Source organism: Perna viridis, chromosome 3, assembly GCF_037379345.1.
Source record: "Perna viridis isolate PV_CMFRI_1.1 ecotype Kerala chromosome 3, ASM3737934v1, whole genome shotgun sequence".
Classification (NCBI taxonomy): Eukaryota; Metazoa; Mollusca; class Bivalvia; order Mytilida; family Mytilidae; genus Perna; species Perna viridis.
The window spans coordinates 20,958,444-20,979,683 of record NC_142447.1 but is presented as its reverse complement, the minus strand read 5'-3'; the positions used below and the strand labels follow the sequence as shown (position 1 = coordinate 20,979,683).

Genomic DNA, 21,240 nt, shown 5'->3' with positions numbered 1-21,240 from the left:
ATGTTCTTTGTTGTGTATGTCTGTTTTCCATGCCTGGTCTTTGTCACTGGATTACATGCATTTGATTACCGCTATAACCTTGGTTCCCTTGATTACTCTTTTAAGGATGTTTATAATAAAATCCTATTCTGCAGAGTCAAAGGCTTTCTTAAGGTCAATAAATCAATAAATAAAAGTAAGCCTTCCATATCATTCTCTTCTAAATATTGCATGAGATTATACAGTAATCCGGAATTTTCCCCAATAGAATGACCTTTAATGAAACATTTTTATGTATCACTTATTATATTAGGTAAAACATTTTATTTTAGTTTTGACAGAAGTAGCAATTTTCAAGTCTATTTTTAGTAAACTAATATACCTCTATGTTGCCTTCCTAAGGAATTCAAGTAATAACACTTTGATACTGAATTTCTGAAAGGTAATCCATCTCATATCCATATCTAAGGGATCTAAAAAACAAAATAACCTTGATCTTACCTAAAGAACTTGTAAAATTCACAAGTGAAACCATCTGAGCATGGGCTCTTACAATTTGACATTTTTTTTAAATGTTATACCACATTCTTTAAAAGTAAGGTTAACTTCACATGATTCCTTCATTTCCTCAGAGGGGCAAACATTATTTTGCAAAAAAAAATTGTTACATGAAATATTGTTTCCGAAAGGAATATAACTTTTTTCGTTGCTCATTTAATTTATCAGAAATATTACAAATATGTTTCCCTCCTCATTACTGATCTCAAATAAGTGTTTTATTTTTTTTTTAAATCTCTCCTCCAAACTGCAAAATAATTTCGAGCATTTTTCTCTATTCCCAAGCCAATTATCATTTTATCTAAAATAATGCCATCAATTATCTTTTCATGTAGTTATATTTGCTTCTTACTTTTTTCCTCTAACTTAGCCTTAACCTCTTCTGTTTGATTTTGTAGGATTTTCTAACATTAAAATATCATTTTCAATACACATAATATCTTTCTTTTCTTTCTTTGACTTATCAATACTATAAGCAATATTAGCACTTCTTACTTTCATTTTCAGGATTTAAAAAAAAATAATTAGTCATTACACGATAAAACAATATTCATTGGGTCACCAGAAATTTTGTATTCTTTTATAGTATCTCGTATACAATTTGTCACTTAAAAAAAACAAGCAATATCAAACAATAACTTAGAATTAATCTTCCAACAGCCTTTGCCACGTTTGGCTAAAGATACCGCAAAACTAAATCTAATAGCAGAATGATCAGTTTTATACCCAGTTATAATATCAATTTTCTTGAGTAATGAAATATATCTTCAGAAACTGAAAAATAATCAATCCTATTTGTTTCAAGGGTGAATGTTGGCGCAATGTAAATTTTCTACAACTTGGGTTACAACGCCTTCAAGGGTCTACTAAATTATATGCCTGCATAATATCATGAACAAGTTTTCTACTTGTACTATGCCTATCATGTAATTCATGTGTATCTAAATCATAATCAAGTACAAAATTCCCATCGACGTATAATCCATTGTAATACAGAAGAATTTTTATACAAAACAATATATATTTTGATCAACTGAATTTAAACAGTTCATGTTTACCTATGTTGTAGCCATATAGCGAAACAAGAGTAATTCTATGATTTTTACACTGAGGTCTAGTATTATATATCTACCATTAAAACTACATATTGCAATATGTATTATCATATCCATACCTGTTTTGAATAAGATATAAACACCAGCACTCTTGCTTTATAATGACTGAAAATAATTTTTGATTACCATTCATCTTCCCAATCTTTTTCTATCTTTTTTGCACTATGTGTCTCCTGAAAGAAAGTAATATCAGTATTGTTGTGCCTTGCCCACTAAAAACATCCACATATAGTTTTACCTACGTTTATCATATATACATACATACATACGATAAGATAAATATACATGCAAGCTCGATTGCTTTTTTTAATTTAAATACTACACAACTTCAGCGAAGAAATGCTGTATTGTTTAGTAAATATTAAAAGCGTTTTTGATCGTCATCATGAACTCGTAGATCGTTACGGTGTATTCATCTGCGCCATGAAAACTGATTTGTTCAACGTGTCATAGTTTTCCATTCCTCTTACGGCTACCACTGACTGACTTTTTTATGAGCAGCTCGGTGGGTGTTTCTAGAAAAGCATAGGACGCTTACCCTACCGGTGCACGTTGGTCCATGTGCCAAGTTTTTAGTGGAGTCCGAGTGTATGTATGATTTTAGTTACTTTGTGTTCTTTGTTGTGTATGTCTGTTTTCCATGTCTGGTCTTTGTGCCTGGATTACATTCTTTTGATTACTGCTATAACCGTGGTACCCTTTATTACCCTTGCTACTGACATGACAGTCTTGTTGTTTGTTCGTCAGATATCTTGAACTGAATGTCAATTTTGACAATAAAAAAATACCTGTACTCCAAAGATACAATGACTGTTATTATCCTTATTTGATTCCTAATGTAAAAGATACGAACGAACGTTGTAGTAGTCTAACTTTTTTGCATCATTATTATATGGGGTTAAAACGAGTGCATGTAATGAACTTTCTAAAGTTGATCTTTGTTCAACTTTCTGTCACACAAATCTTGTAACACATTTATACTTGTTTTTGAAAATTATTGTGTTTCTAATTTATTGTTTTAAAAAAAGTATGACTAAGAACAAAGAGTATGAAGATGATAAAGTTATCTGTGTTACTTGGCTGATTTTTCATGACACTTCCTGTAACTTGTGTTGGTTTATCGCCGTTAAAAAATAGTATGCATTCAACTTTGCTGTAACATCCCTGAAAGGTGTCATCTGATAATAACATCACTGGCTGGCATCTTCAGAGGAACGCATCACTGAAAAGCGTCACCATCGGATAACATCACTGAAAGGCGTCATACGAAGATATATTTGTGTAGTCGTTATAGTCTTTTTTCTGTCATGGTAAGCTAATTGCTAGTCTGAAAGGGCGAGTTAAGAAGGCATGTTTGTTAATATTGTAACCAATGACAAAACTTATTCTATTGTTGCTCTTCAGCCTTTGTCGCATTGAAATTTAAGTCGTCACATGTAGTAATGGTGGTTGGTTATATGTCTCGATAAGTACCGTGGTGGCTATTGTTTTTCCAATATGGTCTTCTTTTATTGTTAACGCGATAAACCTTATTCTTAATTGCATGTAATTTGTAGTCCAAAGCCCTTAGCCCTTAGCCGTTGTACGAGGTGGAAATACTACATGTATGTATGCTTTGGACGTAATTTTTTTCCAATGCATGCATGTTCATGTAAGACTTTCGAATATTATGCTTTTTTGTTCAAATAGTCAGGAGGGTATCACTTTAGTATGCTAACGATATACACTACCATCACTTGATAGCCTTTTTCGAATTTGAACTTATATATTCTGAGACGTTTACGTAATAACACCTAAATGAACTGTCCCGTTCTAGGACAGTTCTAACATGGTACGGAATTCTCAGACGTTGATATATATATAAGGGTCTGAAAAATTCCCAACGATGTTAGAACTGTCAAATTTGCGAAGCAAATTTTTGTCGTTCCCTCAGCGGGACTCGAACTCGTACCGCTGTGACATCTGTGGCAACACCGCCTGCACTAAGTCCAGCGCTCTAGACCACTCGGCCAGCTAGGCTATATAAAAATATCTATAAAAAAGTGTCTAGTCATAAGACCTTCTAGGACAAATAATTGGCTTTATCTGTTGGTATTTGATACCACTGTAGATTTTGTAGCCATATTTTCGAATCTTTTTAGTAGCAGAGAAATACTACAGAATAAAACATATAAATAATATGAAACTAGATGTGTCGGCAGTCGGCACAACACTTATGCACCCCTCCTCCTAATGCCGTTCAATTTTGTCTAGATTGAAAGAGCATAACTCTATCATAAAATCAACGAACCGGAATAGCCCTCACCTTAGGTAAAATATAAAACTGTATACCAAACATCGTTTCAATATTTCGAAACATTTTGAAAAGAAAGGAGGAATTTCCAAAGGAGAGAGTCCCAGGAGGTATTACTCCATCAAAAATTAATAATCTGGTACAAAATTCATACTCGATCTGTTACTTATATGCATCGTCATAAAAAGTTCAATTTCACAAGTGGAGAACTGGTCGTAACTGTAATTTACATGTACAATCAAGGAACCGTGACGAAACTCCCACTCGATTTGTAACAACTCAATAAACAAAAAATGTACACCTACAAATATAAGTTCAATATCTTAAGGCATTCAGAAAAAAACTGGTCGCGACAGTAATTTATCTACGTTAAAGGGGCACATTTCAATAAAATTGAAGCAATGTTAACATATGTGTACATATGTGATCACTTCTAACCTCTCTTAAATTCTGTCAAAATCTCTCAGAAAAACTATTCAGTGACAACAAATAAAGAAGAATTCTTTCAGGATCCGACAAAAGCAGTTCTTGGACGGGATATGCATTTATATCCCTATTCTCGGACAAAGTCAGACAGAAAATGCCATAGGTCGTATAGGTTTGTTCTAAACTGTCATATCTATTGACAATTCATAACAAAGGAAATATATTCTGCGTGACGTAATTTAAAAAAAATCTTCATTTTAAAGTGTACAATATGTCACTCAACTTTGCCGATTAAACGCTCATTGCTCATTGTATATTTCTACATAGACCTCTTACGTTTTTTTCCATTTCTCGGAATGAACTACCAACAGAAGTAAAATGTTTTAAATCATTAGATTTATTCAAGAAATATTGTTTTCAACACTTCCTTACATTGGAGAAAAATTTTATTTAGAAAAATGTCTATTCACATAAATAAATAGAACCTGTACTTTTGTATACATTATTGTTTTTATGTTGTATAGTTATTAAAATTATATTTGTGTTTTAGAGAGAGTAATCAAAGGAACCAAGATTATAGCGGTAATCAAACGAATGCAGTCCAGGGACAAAGACCAGACATGGAAAACAGACTTACACAACAAAGTAACTAAAATCATACATACAAAGTAACAAAAGCAAATGAGCAACTTGGACTAGAAACTGGGAGCATGGACCAGGTGCACCGGTAGGGTAAGCGTCCTATGCTTTTCTAGAAACACCCGCTGAATTGCTCATAAAAAGTTAAGTCCAGGGTAGACGAAAGAGGAAAGAAAAACTATGACACGTTGAACAAAATCAATTTTCATGGCGCAGATGGATACACAGTAGCGATCCTCGAGGTCACGATGACGACCATAAAACTTCTGTAGTGATGAAAAGAATAGTTAATTTCCATTAATGACAAACGACAAGCACTTCAAAAGACCACATGTTAAAAAAAATAATGGATTTGTGATGATCCTACTTGACTTTAATTATACAGCTTTTGGATATCTACAGTTTTTGCCAGGTAGATCAGACCTATTACAAAAAGTATCGTGTATATTTGTTTTCAGGGACCATATAGTTCACGAAATGGTCTAGACCTGAATCTTTAAATTTTTGTTAAATTTATCTTCTACAAAAGCAGGTTGCATGGCTTGGGAAATAATATAACATATTTTTTATTGGGAATTGATAACAGAAATTTGTTTTATAGAATCACAGTGACTATGATATGTTCATAAAGACGCATTCATTTTGTATTAGAATTATATGATTGATTGTTGGAGTTTAACGTCCGATCAGCAATATTTCAGCTATATTCAGACGATAAACTTGAAATGGATGATAAAATGAACATAAAATGATGATGAAATGAACAAGGGATAGGACACAATGATAAAGGGATGGACAAATTTTGATTGCTACTGGAAATAGGGAGAGGTGGGTAAGGTCAATTTAGCCTCCTGTGGCGGAGCTCTATGGTTAATATCTAACTATACAAACATTTGAAAAAGTATTGTAATTCTATGTGCGCAGGCAGGACATATTGATGGGAAAAGTGTGCACATCACCAGTTGTATTGTCTGTAATTGTGATCCTATTTATTACAGTGAACAATTTGTGAACCAGATCACAAAAATGCATTCATTTCCAAGTGGTTCAGTAAACATTGTTACTGTCTAAAGCCAAGAAGCATCACACCAAATGCTCTGACAAATTGAATTTTAACTCGAAAATGAAACTTCTATTTTTCAATTGTGTAAGACAATTTGTGATAGTCATAGTTTAAGTTTATACATTAAATATATTCTGTTAAGTGAAATGGTTTGCCTTTCAAATCCCATACTTTTTTTCTTATCTCTTTAGTATTTCAGAGTAATTGAACGCTTTACAATGTCTTAAATTATATGACATTAATATAAACGCATATTTCTTTTCTTGTGTATTTAAGTTTGTGTTTGTATCATCAAACGCTTAGGGTTATTGTTTACATTATACACTTAACATTTGTTGTGCAATGATATAAATAATAATGCAAACACATTCTACAAGTGAATTACCTTTGGCACATGTACATTATACCGACGATCAAAGGTAACTCATCACCATCAGATCTCAATACGTCGGAAGACCGGATTCAAGATATAACAGTCTACAAGAAGACCTAATAACAAACCGATCGGAGAAGCAATATCCAGCTCCCAAAAAGTTCTAATATGTGCAAAACAAGAAATGAAGCCACAGTGTTCAGATGTATGAAGTTTGTTGTGATACACTATCCTGAATTATCAATACGCAATTGTTGTCTAAGAGGCAGGCTTTTATACGTTTTTTTTCTGATATTGTCATCTGTTATATGGATTTTCCTTTATGACTGTTGCTTGTGACTAATGCTAAGTTTTTATCAATGTTTTCATAGTTGTCTGTTTGTTCTGACCCTTTAAGTAGTAATGTAGTCAGTGAATATATGAGTTGGAATATTCAAGGTCCTCTAGAACATTTAAAAATACTTCCTCTACTGATGCCCGTGGGACAAGTTGATTAGAACAAGTTATTAATTTTTTTTTTTCTTTTTTTCTTTTTTTTTTTTTTTTTTTTGTTCTTTGGTTACTAGTGTTGCTCTGTAACCTATCTCACATACTTTGAGTTATTGGAAAATAAAATAGCAATTCCTATATACATGTAATGGTGATCTTTGAAAATGGCAGGATTGTGTACTCGATAAAAAAACTAATTGCTTGCAACGGAATCAGACTTTTAGGGCAGGCTCTCTTAAGTAGTTGATTTGCTCGCTTGCTATCATATGTTTGATTTTGATGTTCAACAAACAAAAAAGTAATAAAGATATGAATAGGAATTGTAGTAGTCTAACTTTTCTGCATCATTATTATATGGGTGGTAATTAATCAATGGGGTAACACCACAATACTACAAAATACATATTATATATGTACATGTGCAATGTAAGTCTATGAGACAGTCATCCACCAAATACCAAAATAAACAATTAAACTTCTAAACTATATCACACCAACCGATAAACCAATTTCAGTAAGCAAACACAATTATTTGTTCTTTTCTTCACGTTTGATATAAATATGACGTCACCAGAAATATTGCAATTTTAGCGACAAAGCGTTTTCAGAAATGTTCATCCGCGTCATATCAAATAATTCCCGTCATGTCATGTATTATTATGTCAAATGTTGTTTTGTTTTGTTTTGTTTTGTTTTTTGTTTTGTTTTGTTTTTGTTTTGCTTTGTTTTTTTGTTTTTTTTTTTGTTTTTTTTTTTGTTTTGTTTTTTTGGTATTTCCAATGTTTCCTTGGCTCAGCAAAGCAATTGTTCGCTAACAGGGACCAAATCCTGGTCTATACAACAGCGGGACTAGCATAAGATGATACAGAAAAGGAAGAATGTCTGGAAGGAATAGGAAGGTACTGTTGAGAACAAAATCAACATTCCTTCTCCAATATTTTTGGTTACACAATAAGACTCAAACGACTTCAGGGATACAGAGTTCAAACTAAAGCTTTTACTACGAACTTACTAGGGCTAAAGTTTCTTCTGTCAAATACTAAAAACTTGGAGCGATATTGTCATGAAGCGCCTTTGTGCATCATGCCGGTGACTGCAAAACATTGAAAAAGCTTTTCCGATATGACAGAACCTACTTATCTGATGAAGGATACTCCATACACTTTAACAATTTGCAAGGAGCTTTTGAACTGTTTCGGTCAGCCAAGGACAGAAATACTTTAATATTTAATTATTTTTAACCACGTGTTAACGACGCAGCATACATTTATCAGCACAAACATGATAATTAAACCCATGGCGAGTGTGTATAGACACATATCCATATAACGAAATAAGGGTTCTCGACTTCCTGTAATGTTGGTCAAATCAAATAAGTTTGGATTAGATCATATCATGCATACCAAGAGTTGCCGGTTCTCCTCTGATACTAGTTTGGGCTTATTTATTTGCTATAACATACAATTCTTATAATTCTGCTAAATTTGTTTGCACTTCTTTGATTGCACCAGAAGTAGGTTGCGTATCGACTATTGCGGACCTCGTGGCCGCTCTTTCTCTCATTCTCTCATAATGTGTCTACCAAGGGGTTCTGCAAAATTCTGGCAGGTCATGTCAAATCAGCGAAACAGAAGCCATTTTCATCCAAATAAACAGCCTAAGGTATTATTCTACCATTTTACAATTTTATACGGTTTAACACACTTACTGATAAACCATTTTAATAAAAGCGAACAGTCAGCAAACACATATATTAGTTCCTCTCCGACCTCCATGTTTGCTATGAATGGCGTCACTAGAAAACTCGTTATTTTAACGACAAAACAGTTTAAGAAATTTTTGAAAACCTTCCTCTGCCCACTGGGTAACTTCCAATGGCATTATATCCGAGTGAATGCTTTTCTGCTGCTGTACATATTTGGATGGAACTGACTGAACATACTTTTTACACTTAAAAGTCCGAAATTGTTTCCGAATCATTTTTTTCTGATATCAATAAATGTTTGCACTTTAAAAATTTTTGTTCCTTTTTTTACAACAATGAATAGCGTATCTGTTTCCCTATAATAAGGTTTTTGTGTTGAAATTAATTGACGATTCCGAAATATAATTTACACCCGTTTTCCAACCGACATAAACGTGATCTAAATAATTTATGAAATAACAAAATCTATCTGTGTTTCAATGTTTTCTTTTTTATCGGTAGATTGTGAAAAATGCGTTTTTAACGCGATTTCTCTATTTCATCTGTTATAATAAATCAGCTTATACGTGTAATAATCCAGCATGCTTAACAATCCTGTTTCATGCATAAAAAGATATTTACCCTGCCATAGTACAATTGATGTAAAATATCAAATTTTTTAGATAGATTTTTATGTCAAATAGAAACAAATGAAGACAATTTTAATCATTTGTAGTGTAAACTCCTACAACATAACGGGCGTGACATCAGTTCCTCTTGAGTTATAAGGATGTTCTTCTCCATCAGCGCCCACTGTCATTTAGTAAATGAGTAAAATCCTCTTCGCTTCAAGTTTTTAGGATTGTCTATCCAAATTAGACATAAATTAAATTTTGACAGTCTTAACTTATATACTGATAATATTCATAAACTTTGAAAATACTTCCGCAATAGACGCTTATTTGACAGTATCTTTGCTTTACTAGTGTCACTGTGCGACATTTACGGAGTAACTGAAATGTATACTACTAGGCTTGAGATATTTATATAATGTCCCTTCGAACGGAGAAGTTCAAAGTCAAAGTATCAAAGTTTTGTTAAGTTTTTATTTCAAACGACCTGCTATTTCTTTGTTTAGGTTAAAGTGTGAAACTAAAAAGGTGTATCAGTTGTTTCCTTTATTTGTAGTTTAATCAATTAGTTGCTGAGTTCATACTAAAATTTGATACGTAAATTTTCGTTACATATTTCGGGTAGCATTATGAATATTTGTTCTAATATTCATTTGTGTTTAAGCACTTTCAAATAAAGAGCTGCCCCATGAACATTTGATACACCCATCGGCTGATAAACCAAACATTAAGAGTTTTTAAGTCCCTGTATTGTTCATTTAAGGACAATATTTTCTAGATCTACAAAACTATTCATACTTGGAGCTTCAAAACCCTTTCGATACTTTGACAATTCATAGATGATATATAACGATGGCAAATATCTCGTTAAAACTCTTCAGGTTAGTGTATGCGAGGAACTTGTCTTTCAGTAAACGCGCGAAACCGGACAAAGTTCCGTGATCTCGAAAAAGTGAAATTGCATAAAAACAAAGTGGATCCTAAGACCACGTAAAGCTAGAGGGGAAAACAGATATACCCACTTTTTGTCATATAACACAAGTACTTAATGTTCAAAATTAATGTAGAATTAAAGGGAGATTTCTTCTATCAATATGAACAATAATGGAGTTTTTATACGAAGTTTTGACGACGAACGGGCGGACGGAAAAACAGCGATATACCATAATACATCCCCTGAAAAATAACACATGTACATGTATAAAAATCTTGTTTACTCAAATCCAACTGATTTGCTTTCTTTTACCCAATCAGTATTAGGTTTGCACATTTTTTTTTTAATTTAACTGTGATCAACACAAAGGAATCTAATATGCAACGAGATCAAATAATATAACTCATTATTCGTTGTGAAATTTAATAGAAGAAAACGTTTTTGTATTATAAAGGTTAGCAAATATAACTAAATTTTCATTTCATTGTTTTCAAGACGTGATGAAATTAATAAATGTGTTTATACCCATTGTACATGTTAATATATAAAAGAGCTCAATTATCACAAGATCCGAACAACAACTTTCTGAATTTTAATGGGAGCGAATTGCGATATCTTTGTAAAAACAATTTTCCTTATAAACGAACAAATTGGAATGTTTATTATGATACATGTAAAATCTTACTTGAATATGTAAACTTGGAAGTATTCTGCTAGTACATACAACATCTAATGTAATTGTTATTCATCGATAGTTAATTAATTAAACATAGCCAATTTTAACATTGATGATATATATTAAATTACCTTTTCTTAAACCTTTCATCTGGTAATAAACAAGGGCAAAACGTGACAATAATGAGCAAAATAATAATGCCTATAACACAAATAAGTGGTGAACACAGAAACACACAAATTAATATTTTAAGATCCGTTGAGCAATAGTCTTCAGAGATTTCTTGATAGTATCGACAGGCAAACTCTAAAACTGTCATTGAAACCAATACTCTCTCTGAAAGTGAAGCATTGTGACCTACAAAATGATAGTAATACTCTAAAAACTTTAAATATTCATTTCTTAACAACAAATGACATACAAAGTTATAGCTTTGTGCCATTGGAATATGACACCGAGTCTTTTAGCAAAAAGAATTCACTTGAACTATTACCCCTTCTAACCAAAGACAGAAAAGACTGGAAGTCAAAAGTATAAAATAACTTTATAGAAGTTTTTAAAGACTTTTTAAAGAACTTTGGAAATATACAAGTTGTGACTTATTATTAAGGTTTATCTTAACACTTAGTTGCGATTTGGTATTCTTTTGTGCCGATTTGTTAGTCAAAAACGTATTTCTAACAAAATTGTAATCATTTTTTAAGTTACTGTCTTTTGAGAATTTAATGAATCATATTGACTTTCTGATTCTCTTTATCAAACTATCATTTACATGCACGTCTGTTGGCGACTAGTAATTAAATCACGTTATACGAACGTCCCTTTCTTAGATCATATGCAATTTTGAAAAAGAAAATCCATTTAGGAAAAATATAATATAACGATTAATCTTAAATGTTTTTACCTACGTGTAAAATGTATGATGAATTCTTTGTTGACCGGATCGTTTTGTACCGTAGCTATCACATTACTTTCAGTTGTCTTAAATGTCTAGAAATGTAATCAAAATGTTTGTTGATACATTTATTGTCAATTGGCAGAAACCTACGGCCTGTTATGAAATTGAATAATATGTTACCTAGACAGTCTACTTCCTAAATTCATATCTGTATTTGTCCGAGGTAAGGATAAACACTTATTATGTAGAATTCAGATATGTCAAAAAAACTCATACTCTTGTCAATTTTCCTTTCATCTGTGGCAACATCCCTTCATCACCTGTGTATGGACCGTTCATAACAACTCATACGTTATGCCAGGGCTTGCCATGACTACGCAGAGTTTTTGTATCGCGCTAAAATTCTATCAAATAGGCTTCTGGTGCTTCAAGATTGAAGTCATCACAACAAAAGTGTTATGGTCGTCATCATGGATCATCACGGTGTATTTATCTGCGCCATGAAAACTGATTTATTCAGCGTGTCATAGTTTTCCTTTCCTCTTTCGACCACCGCGGACATGACTTTGTATGAGCAACTCGGCGGGTGTTTCTAGGAAAAGCAGAGGACGCTTACCCTACCGGTGCACCTGGTCTATGCTCCCAGTTTTTATTGAAGTCCGAGTTGCTCATTTGTTTTTGTTACTTTGTATGTATGATTTTAGTTACTTTATGTTTTTTGTAGCGTATGTCTGTTTTCCATGTCTGGTCTTCGTCCCCGGATTACATTCTTTTGACTATCACTATAACCTTGGTTCCCTTGATTACTCTTTTTACCAGGTGTTTTTTATAATCAATTCTTTCTCATAATATCGTTGATAATCTTATATTCTTATTCAGAGTCTCCCTCATACAACTAATTTGTTGATCAGTAACGCGAAATATGAAAGATAAGATTCTCAGGTATTTTGTTTAAGTACTTTTCTTTAGCCAGTGTTTTACTGCATTGAAATAACACAACTCAGAATATAAAAATATATAGATAGAGTATACTTTTGTAATATGATATGTGTCAATTTAAACTAATCATAGTTATAAAAAATTAAAAAAAAACGATGACTTTGTCTGTATTATTACTATATATTGTTTACTATTTAAAACATGATTCGACAGAGCCAACAATAATAGTTTCATATAATGAATACTCATGTTGTGTTTCACAACTAGCGTTCTTAAGAGAGTTTTGTCAGAGAAAACTAGGTAATATGGGGATTTTTGTTTTATTGTCACTTTCCGCATTACGTCTAATTTTGGTTGAATAATATATAAATAGATGGAGACACTATTACTTTTATTAGACGTAAATGATGTAATAAAACAATGAAAAACATGTAAAATCTTTTCATCGATATTTCGGAAATTACCTTTCTGCGGTTCGTGTTTTTGTACATGTAAGATAGATTTTGGTATCCTAAAAGAGTATCCAAGGGAACCACGATTGTAGCGGAATTCAACAGAATGTTATCCTGGGACAAAGACCATACATTTAAAACAGACAAACACAACAAAAAACATAAAGTAACTAAAATGATACATACAGAGTAAAACAAGTAAATGAGCAACATGGACTCCACTAAAACCTGGGAACATGACCAGGTGCACCGGTAGGGTAACCGTCCTCTGCTTTTCTAGAAACACCTTTTCCAGAAAGCTCTGGCATAACGTTTAAGTTGTGATATGAAAACTCATTACGCAGGTGCTGAAAGTATGTTGCAACAGATGAAAGGAAAGTTGACAGTTCAGAATGAAAAGTCATCACGTTTGTCGAAAAATTTAATCGATAGTTTTCCTTTACTTCAAAAACGAAAGTTCAACCGTATATATAAGATGCATTTTCATATAGAAATAAGAAATACTACATAGAGTCATCATAAGCAACAGAGAAATCCGATCGATTAGAGATAGGTCTGAAACAATTTTGAAGTAAAATGTTACTTTCGATAAATTGCATAAAAATGGACATGTAGTCATGTCTGTTCATTATTCTTGAGTTTTTATTTCCGATGAGTAAACGGTAAGTAAATGTAGCAACTGATCACCTATCAAAATAATTTATCACGTAGTACTCATAAAAGTCATTGATTGAACTCGCTTGTGAGTTTGATGGATAACTGTTCGATTAACAGAACTAATCAAGCGGTGATCAATAAATTTTTGGCCAATCAGTTTGATCGATTAAATTTGTCGGTCATTTAAAAGGCTATTATTTGACCTAGAGGTCAAATGTTAAGGTCACAGTCCAACAAGTATGCATATGACATATAACATGTTCAAAAAATTAAAACGTAAAATAGCCTTCACTTCCTTAATTTGTACATATTGAGTTTGCTTTTGCCACATACAAGACACGCCTTTGATTATTCTGAAAGGAAAGAGTCAATTCTATCAGTGCATGTAACAACATTTATGATATTTTGTTGTTTATGTTCTTTAATGATAAGTAAAACACAAAAAGGTATTTTCCATTAAATATCTATATACAATTTTCCGCCCCAAAAAGTATCAATACTTTATCAAACTAAATTCTGTATTAAAAATTCTCTTTATCTTATAAATTTCACTTAATAAATAAAAAATACCAGTTTTATATATTGTAAATTTCAATTTGTTGTACACGTGTTTCAAGAAGTAGTCTCTCATCAGCAACATTAGAATCAAATATGTAGGAAGATCATAATCAAAAGAGGTACTTTAAACCAAAACTATCGAAAGATGAAGACAAATCCATCATCGAAAGGTTTTACCAAATGGAATGCAAGGAATGAGGATTCAGTGTTTTTCGTGCTTTTAAATTTGGAATACTGCAAGATTTCTTTAATAAGGTATATATAGTATGATATAATTCAGGGTCAGACACGTCTGACTACTGGGTTGGCGAATACCCTCGGGGATACCAGCAGCGGTGTCGACCCAGTGGTTTCTTTTAAAATAAAACCAGTTTTATATATTGTAAATTTCCATATGCTGTACAGAGTTACCGCTCATCAGCAGCATTAAATTCAAACATGTAGGAAGATCATAATCAAAATATCAGTTGTATACCTGGTGCTCTCTGGTAGAGCCTGTTAATTATAATTTTGAAAATTAAGACCAATTTAACAGCATATTGATCACTTATCTACACATATCTCCTATATCATAAATTACTCTGGACCGTTTCTGTAAATGTCCACTTTCACTTAAAGATTAAGTATTCGTGTATTAGAGGGAAATAAAAAGGCAACTATAAATTCGGCCAAAAAAGTGTTTTAGCCTAGTCATTCGATAGAGCTATACTCGGCGTCAAATAAATAAGATACTGTTAAAATTTGAATAAAAATATTTTCTACGACTTTATTGACACCTACCGTCGTTTAAATTGTCTTAAATGACTTGCTCATTCGTTTAGCCAAACGGCTTCTCCCTAAACATTGAATCGTTAAATTCCGGTGATATTTGAATTCTCGGTCCCAATATTTACATTATCAAAAGTCGGCCATGTTTACAGTGATCGGATTGCTAGGAGATGTTGTTTGTGTTTAAATGGTTTGTCCAAAAACCGAAGAACCCAGAATGCATTTCGGCGCTAATTCGGATATCTCGGATGTATTCTACACGAACATCGTACAACACAGAGAAGTTGATCAAGCAGACGATTGTCACCGGAGTTCGACGGGAACTTACGATTTCCGTTTGTTAACAAATCGTCCCATAGAAACCAACATGGCGAATATTAGTATACGATTTTCCCGTAAGAATTTGTTACGCACGATTTCAGCCAATGAACGACTCGTTGGAACTATCACGTCATGCATATATGCGAACTATTTTCAGATTAAATAAAGGAGAGACAACTCTAAAGGTAAGTCCCGACAGTTTAAAAAATAGAGCTTCAAATCGAACATGTGCTGTATGTGACTTCGAGTATAGTACGAATTAATCTACATATACAGCTATATTTTCTATAGTTAAATAACAAATCTGAATATATGAGTTTTTATTTTTTTTTAATTGAATTGTCTATCTTGGTTTTCATATTCAAGATTGCTATATATTAAGTCTACTGTAGCTTGTCACACTTCAACTTTAAATGTTTCATAGCATTTGTCCAGTTGTATTTTTTTTTATGTATGTTTGTTTAAAGAAATGTATTGTTTGTGACATTTGAAAATACCACTTCCTAGCCAACCCTACATATATTACTTAATGCATATTGCATATGAAAATAGAAAATTAAAGAAACCTCAACGTTTGATAACTCATTATTTTTTAGATAATAGATTGCAGCTGTTTTTGTCTTCTCTTTACCTTCCTAAAAAATGAAGCTCAATTCCGGAATGTACGAAATATTATGAATATACTGCGAAGCCACAATAAAAAGAAAATCTTATTTGTATATAATTGGTCATACACAAAAAAAAATTAAAGACTCAATAAGAATAATTTTAAAAAATTACCAGTATTTCACGTAATGAAGGCGTTGGTATTGCTTCAAACAACAAGGTTCCATTACCATCATAAATCGAGAAATGCGACCGTATCCTGTTTCAAGGGAAAAAACACATACAACAGTATTCCCAGTAGAAATGTGCTATAATTTGTTTCCATACAATACAGACAAAGTACAATCCCTGTATGGGATCTTCCAACTTGCCTCATAACCCAAAAAAAAACAATATATGTAACATGAGCATTAACGACTTTATCGTTTTTATTATTTGTCATATCTTTTAAAGATTAATATGTGGTTGCATATGGTATCAAAGTGCTATTCATCTACCTATGTCTGTTAAGTTTATTGACGCCCAAAATTAACTTGAATTCTATTCCAACTTGCAGGTGTCCTTTGTCATTCTCTGAACACTTCAATACAACACAACTGTGCAGTTTACAGTGTGACAAACAAACGGATATACAAGGAAGGTAGGACGGGTAAACAACTGGAGGCACCTAATTCTTTTAACGCGAATAATACATAAAAAGGAAACTGCTAATATTGTAAAAGCCTTCTTTTATGTCTGATGAAAAATGAAACAATTGGTTTTTTTTCAAATGTCAAGTAAATAATAAAATTTGTAGATGGAAGTACATATAATCAAAAATATTGTCATCATATAAATAGTCATCGCTTCGGACACAATAATGACAACTCTTCCGTACAGAAATGAAAATATATTGATTAGGGGAGCTCGCAACAGTAATGCATTTTTAAAAAAAAAGGTTGAATAAAATACCTTTTCTTAATAGATCCAATGCAAAAACCAGAAGGACTGTATACTAAAAGAACAGATGAACACATTGACTTCGTTAAGACTCCCTGAGTAATAACTTTCCCGGCTGCTGTGTAAAGGGTAATTCCCTCTGGACCGGTATTTGATTGAATCCCTGTAAATGAAATATAATTTATATATGAACAATACTAATTACATTGAACTTATTAAATTTGTTTATTTTTCCCTTATTTTAAACTATAACGAATTGAATGGAAAATTCTTGTGTAAAAATCTAAACATTTTTGGCTTTAGTCTGTAAGCAATATTATGATTAAGTTATTTTGAATGTGAAAAGTATTCATGTTGACCTACAATAGTTATAAAATACTTATCCAAGAAAGAAACCAAATTATTGGAATTGATTAACTGTCACTTTGTGTTATTGTGTTTCATTTTCAAAAAGACATATACGCCATATCGCCACGTTTAGACGCAATCGTCATTTTCACAAATGGTACATTTTAACTTAGAACAAATCGGGTTTTTGGTGCAGGCGTTTGTCGCTAAGTTTAGTTTTGTCATGAGTTTTCCTTTACCATTTATCTCTATGTGTAAGTCAAGAGATAAGGTTGACTTCATAGTGATTCTCAAGTCCGTAAATGCCATGTATAAAATCCCCAAAACTAGGATTGTTTAAAAATAATGCGTCACGATATGGGAAGGTGACTATTTTAGCCATACAATTACATAAGATTGGGGTCAATTTTATCCCCGAACAATTAACTTGCATTTAAAATAAGTTATTTTGTCTTCTCCCGCTAAGGAAACATCAAGAAAGAATTTCTAATGCTTCACGAACAACGTTAAGGAACAATGGCATATTAAACAAAACTAAAGTGAATATAAATATTAAGTGTACCAAACGTGTGAGTACGCTTCTTTTCTTGCAAAAGCAGTTTGTAAATATGTTATAGAAAACCTTCATGTAAATTTTTGATTCTATGTTAATTTTTACTTTATTACGTATTGCTTTGTGATATCAAGTTCAGGGTCAGATTTAAAATAAATCTAAAACGGTTATGATTTATTTTTTGTTTAACCACGCTTCTTCAGTACCATATAGCTAACTAAATTGCGAACAACTGATATACCCGATTGCCAAGACGTCACATTATTTTTATTTAAAAAGCTTAGGATTAGTTATTTTTCCTTTTAAACAGCTTGACAATAGAATAATGTTTTGAAATTTATTCATCCTTAATGTACCATTGATTATTATACCTTGTAAAAGTAACCTATTGTCATGATGTTCGCAGTCTGTTGTATTGTCTTTCTTGTTTGTATCGTCATCAGATTGATTACTTGCGTTGTCCAACGTAAAAATGTAACTTCCTAGTTATATTTTACAATATGTGAACAGTGAATATTCAAATTTACACCAAGCAGTAAGCATAGGAAAACTCATAATACAGAAAGACAATTATCATTTTGCAATATACAATACGAATACAGAATTGCGGTTCTTAAATGTTCAGACAAGTAATGTTTAAATCATTACTGATTTGTAAACAAAAAGCAAAGTCTTCTATTTATTAATTTTTAAAAATTGCTGTTGGATTATCTTTTCACCTCTTATTATCGTAAAGATTCATAACGGTTACCTGTTGAATACATCGAGTTCTTATTCCTATCTGAAATGAACATGAAATGATTTCATGGCAAAAATAATTATTTCTATTATTTTGATAGATTGGACAAACTTAAGGCTTAAAACCAACAGTTTAGTATGAATTCTATTCTAGATATAATTTTGTATGATTTGTTTATGATGGTTCTTACTGATTGAGAATTTCTAAGCTTAACTGCAAGTCTTACATTAGTGTGTTTGAATAAAATATGTTTTCAGTCAGAAGATGACCTTCCTGGTTAAATTGGTACGCTGAAAATGATATTATTATTGGAGAATTATTTGTTAGTGTATTCCCACTTTCAATTAAACATTATGTTGTTGTATTATATGATATATTATTAAATATTCCTTGACCATGTTTAACTGATTCGCTTTTTTAAAGACAACACAAACGTTTTAGCTTACCTGTTAATTGGAAAGTAATGGTATCAGTCCGGGAAAGAGTTTTGAGAATCGGTGAAATGTTATCCATGACTTTATTCCAATGCAGTGCTCACTACAGGAAAATCTTAGGTCAATTATAAGAAAACAAATTAAACTAGTTAAATATACCTTTTCAACAATTAATTGATAAACGCTTTGATGTTACCTTATTATTCAAGGTCACCTCAAAGGAACGGGAATTTCTAATTTCATTTTAGATTTTGTTGTTATAAATTATTAGACAAAGCGTCCAAAACTATACATCGCGGATCATCCGAATTATCATATCTCGATTATAAAATGACAGTATATTAAGTACTCGCTAATCTCGCTTTAGGACATTGCCATGAAATTATCCCGATTGGAGCCTCTTGAAAAGTTTTTTGTGTCAATGTAGAAGCTGTACGCTTATTTCTAAATAAGATATGTTCTGCGAAAGTAATTTTGTTCGTGGGGTACCACATTTCGTGGCTTTTCGTTGGTAGGCCAAACCACAAAATTTGGTTTCCAACGAAAAAGAGATTTCCATGGATGTGTATACTAAAAACATCAAAACCATAAATTCAATAATCAACGAACTAGAGTTTCTTCCTTTATCAACGAAAATTGGTATCCACGAATTAAAATACTTCCATGGTATATTACACCCCAATTATAATCGTTCACATATAGTTTGACACCTTATTAAAACTGCTCATTAGTACATGCGGAGAAAAGATGACAATCATACATTCGTTTCTGAAGTTAAAAATGATATCCCGTCAAAAATGCCGAATTCAAACGGCCATTACTTACCTTGTGAACGTCTATCAAGACCTGAATACCCAATAAATTACAAATGAATATATTTTACTAGTTATATTTACATGTACATGGTAAGAATTTAAGTAGCACTCCAGCTAAGGATCATGCAAAATGGAATTCATGGGTAAAAAGCCTACATATTTTTATCTTTGATATTTTGTTGTAAATGTCATAGTAAACAGAAATTAACATGTGGTTTTTCATAGACCCCGTGCTCGTATGAGATAAAAATTATATAGAATGCACTGTAGATTTCAAAATGAAGGGAGATAACTCTGCAAATGACGCTCAAATACAATGGAATCTACTGGATTTCAATGTTGATTATCTCCTAAGAGCAGGCAGATTTGAATGAATAATTACACATTTCATAGTAAAGACCAATAAAACAACTTAATTACAAAAATAAAAATATGTCGCCTTTTTGGGGTGTATCACATTTTTCAGATTTTGCATGATTCTTACATAGACAGCTACTTAAGATTTTAAAACAAACATCAGATATGTAGAGCTAATAAAATGATAAATCTTTCATTGGAAAGCCTTCTTGATAGTTTTATTCTACTTTACCTTTTTCATTTGGTGTATAAAGTGATATTTTTATGTCTTTCAAATTTTCAGATATATGCGTGTTCACCTTGTTAAAAGTTTCCTTTCCTCGTCCGTCATCCCCAGATTTATCTGTTTATGACCATCACGGTGGGTGTTTTTTAATTCATGAGTATTGCTGTGTGTGTCTGTATTTCCTGTCTAGATTTTCTCCCTGTTTTGCGTTGTTTATTTATGTGAGAATGTTGGTTCCCTTGATAATTCTGTGACACAAAAGGTCTAGTTTTCACATTATTTTTGTTTGTATTTTTAAGATAGATCAGATCATAAGAATCTGATATGTAAGTATTTATCAAGACTTCATGAAATTAACAAATATGAAAAATCCCTAGTACATGTTAACAAATAAAAGAGGTCAAGTATCCGCTACTAGTCTTGCCTTACCATACTTGCTTAATCTAAGTGCGAGTAAATCGCAATATTTTCGTGCAAATGGTTTTCCCTCTGAACACACGAACAAGACATTTTTGTTATAATTCATGTAAAATCATCAGACTCCTGGATATGTAAAATGATCAAATCTGCGTAGCATTGTGCAAATATATATAACAGCAAAATATATTGTTGTTCATCAATAGATAACAAAACACAGCTAATTTAAAGTTTGATGATATGAAATAACGTTTTCATAAACCATTTATCTGGGAATATAAAATACAAAGGTATAGCATAAAAGAATGACAAAAATAACGGCTATAACACAAATAAGTTTTATAATTGGGAA

General features: G+C 32.0%; 1 protein-coding gene and 1 long non-coding RNA gene across 4 annotated transcripts in view; both read right to left on the bottom strand.

Annotated features, from left to right (window-relative positions):
* Window positions 1–2,536: 2,536 nt before the first annotated feature.
* Window positions 2,537–21,240, bottom strand: part of LOC148621397 (uncharacterized) — a 52,245-nt gene continuing 33,541 nt past the window's right edge. The window contains exon 3 of one of the 2 annotated variants that reach the window (XR_015921178.1): window positions 2,537–2,979. This is a non-coding gene — a long non-coding RNA (uncharacterized LOC148621397). The remainder of the gene's footprint in view (window positions 2,980–21,240) is intronic. The other variant, XR_015921179.1, reaches the window with a different exon arrangement.
* Window positions 10,607–19,922, bottom strand: LOC148621399 (uncharacterized). 2 transcript variants are annotated; one of them, XM_088573992.1, is made up of 8 exons: window positions 19,899–19,922; window positions 19,086–19,176; window positions 18,652–18,681; window positions 18,272–18,382; window positions 17,012–17,162; window positions 16,235–16,319; window positions 11,770–11,851; window positions 10,607–11,218 (listed from the first exon to the last, which is right to left on the bottom strand). In XM_088573992.1, exons 2-8 carry the CDS (start codon window positions 19,150–19,152, stop codon window positions 10,989–10,991), a joined length of 756 nt encoding a protein of 251 aa, XP_088430118.1. In that variant the 5' UTR covers window positions 19,153–19,176; window positions 19,899–19,922; the 3' UTR covers window positions 10,607–10,988. The 2 variants fall into 2 exon arrangements, with proteins under 2 accessions (XP_088430118.1, XP_088430119.1); XM_088573993.1 differs by lacking the exon at window positions 19,899–19,922 and having other exon boundaries at window positions 19,086–19,873.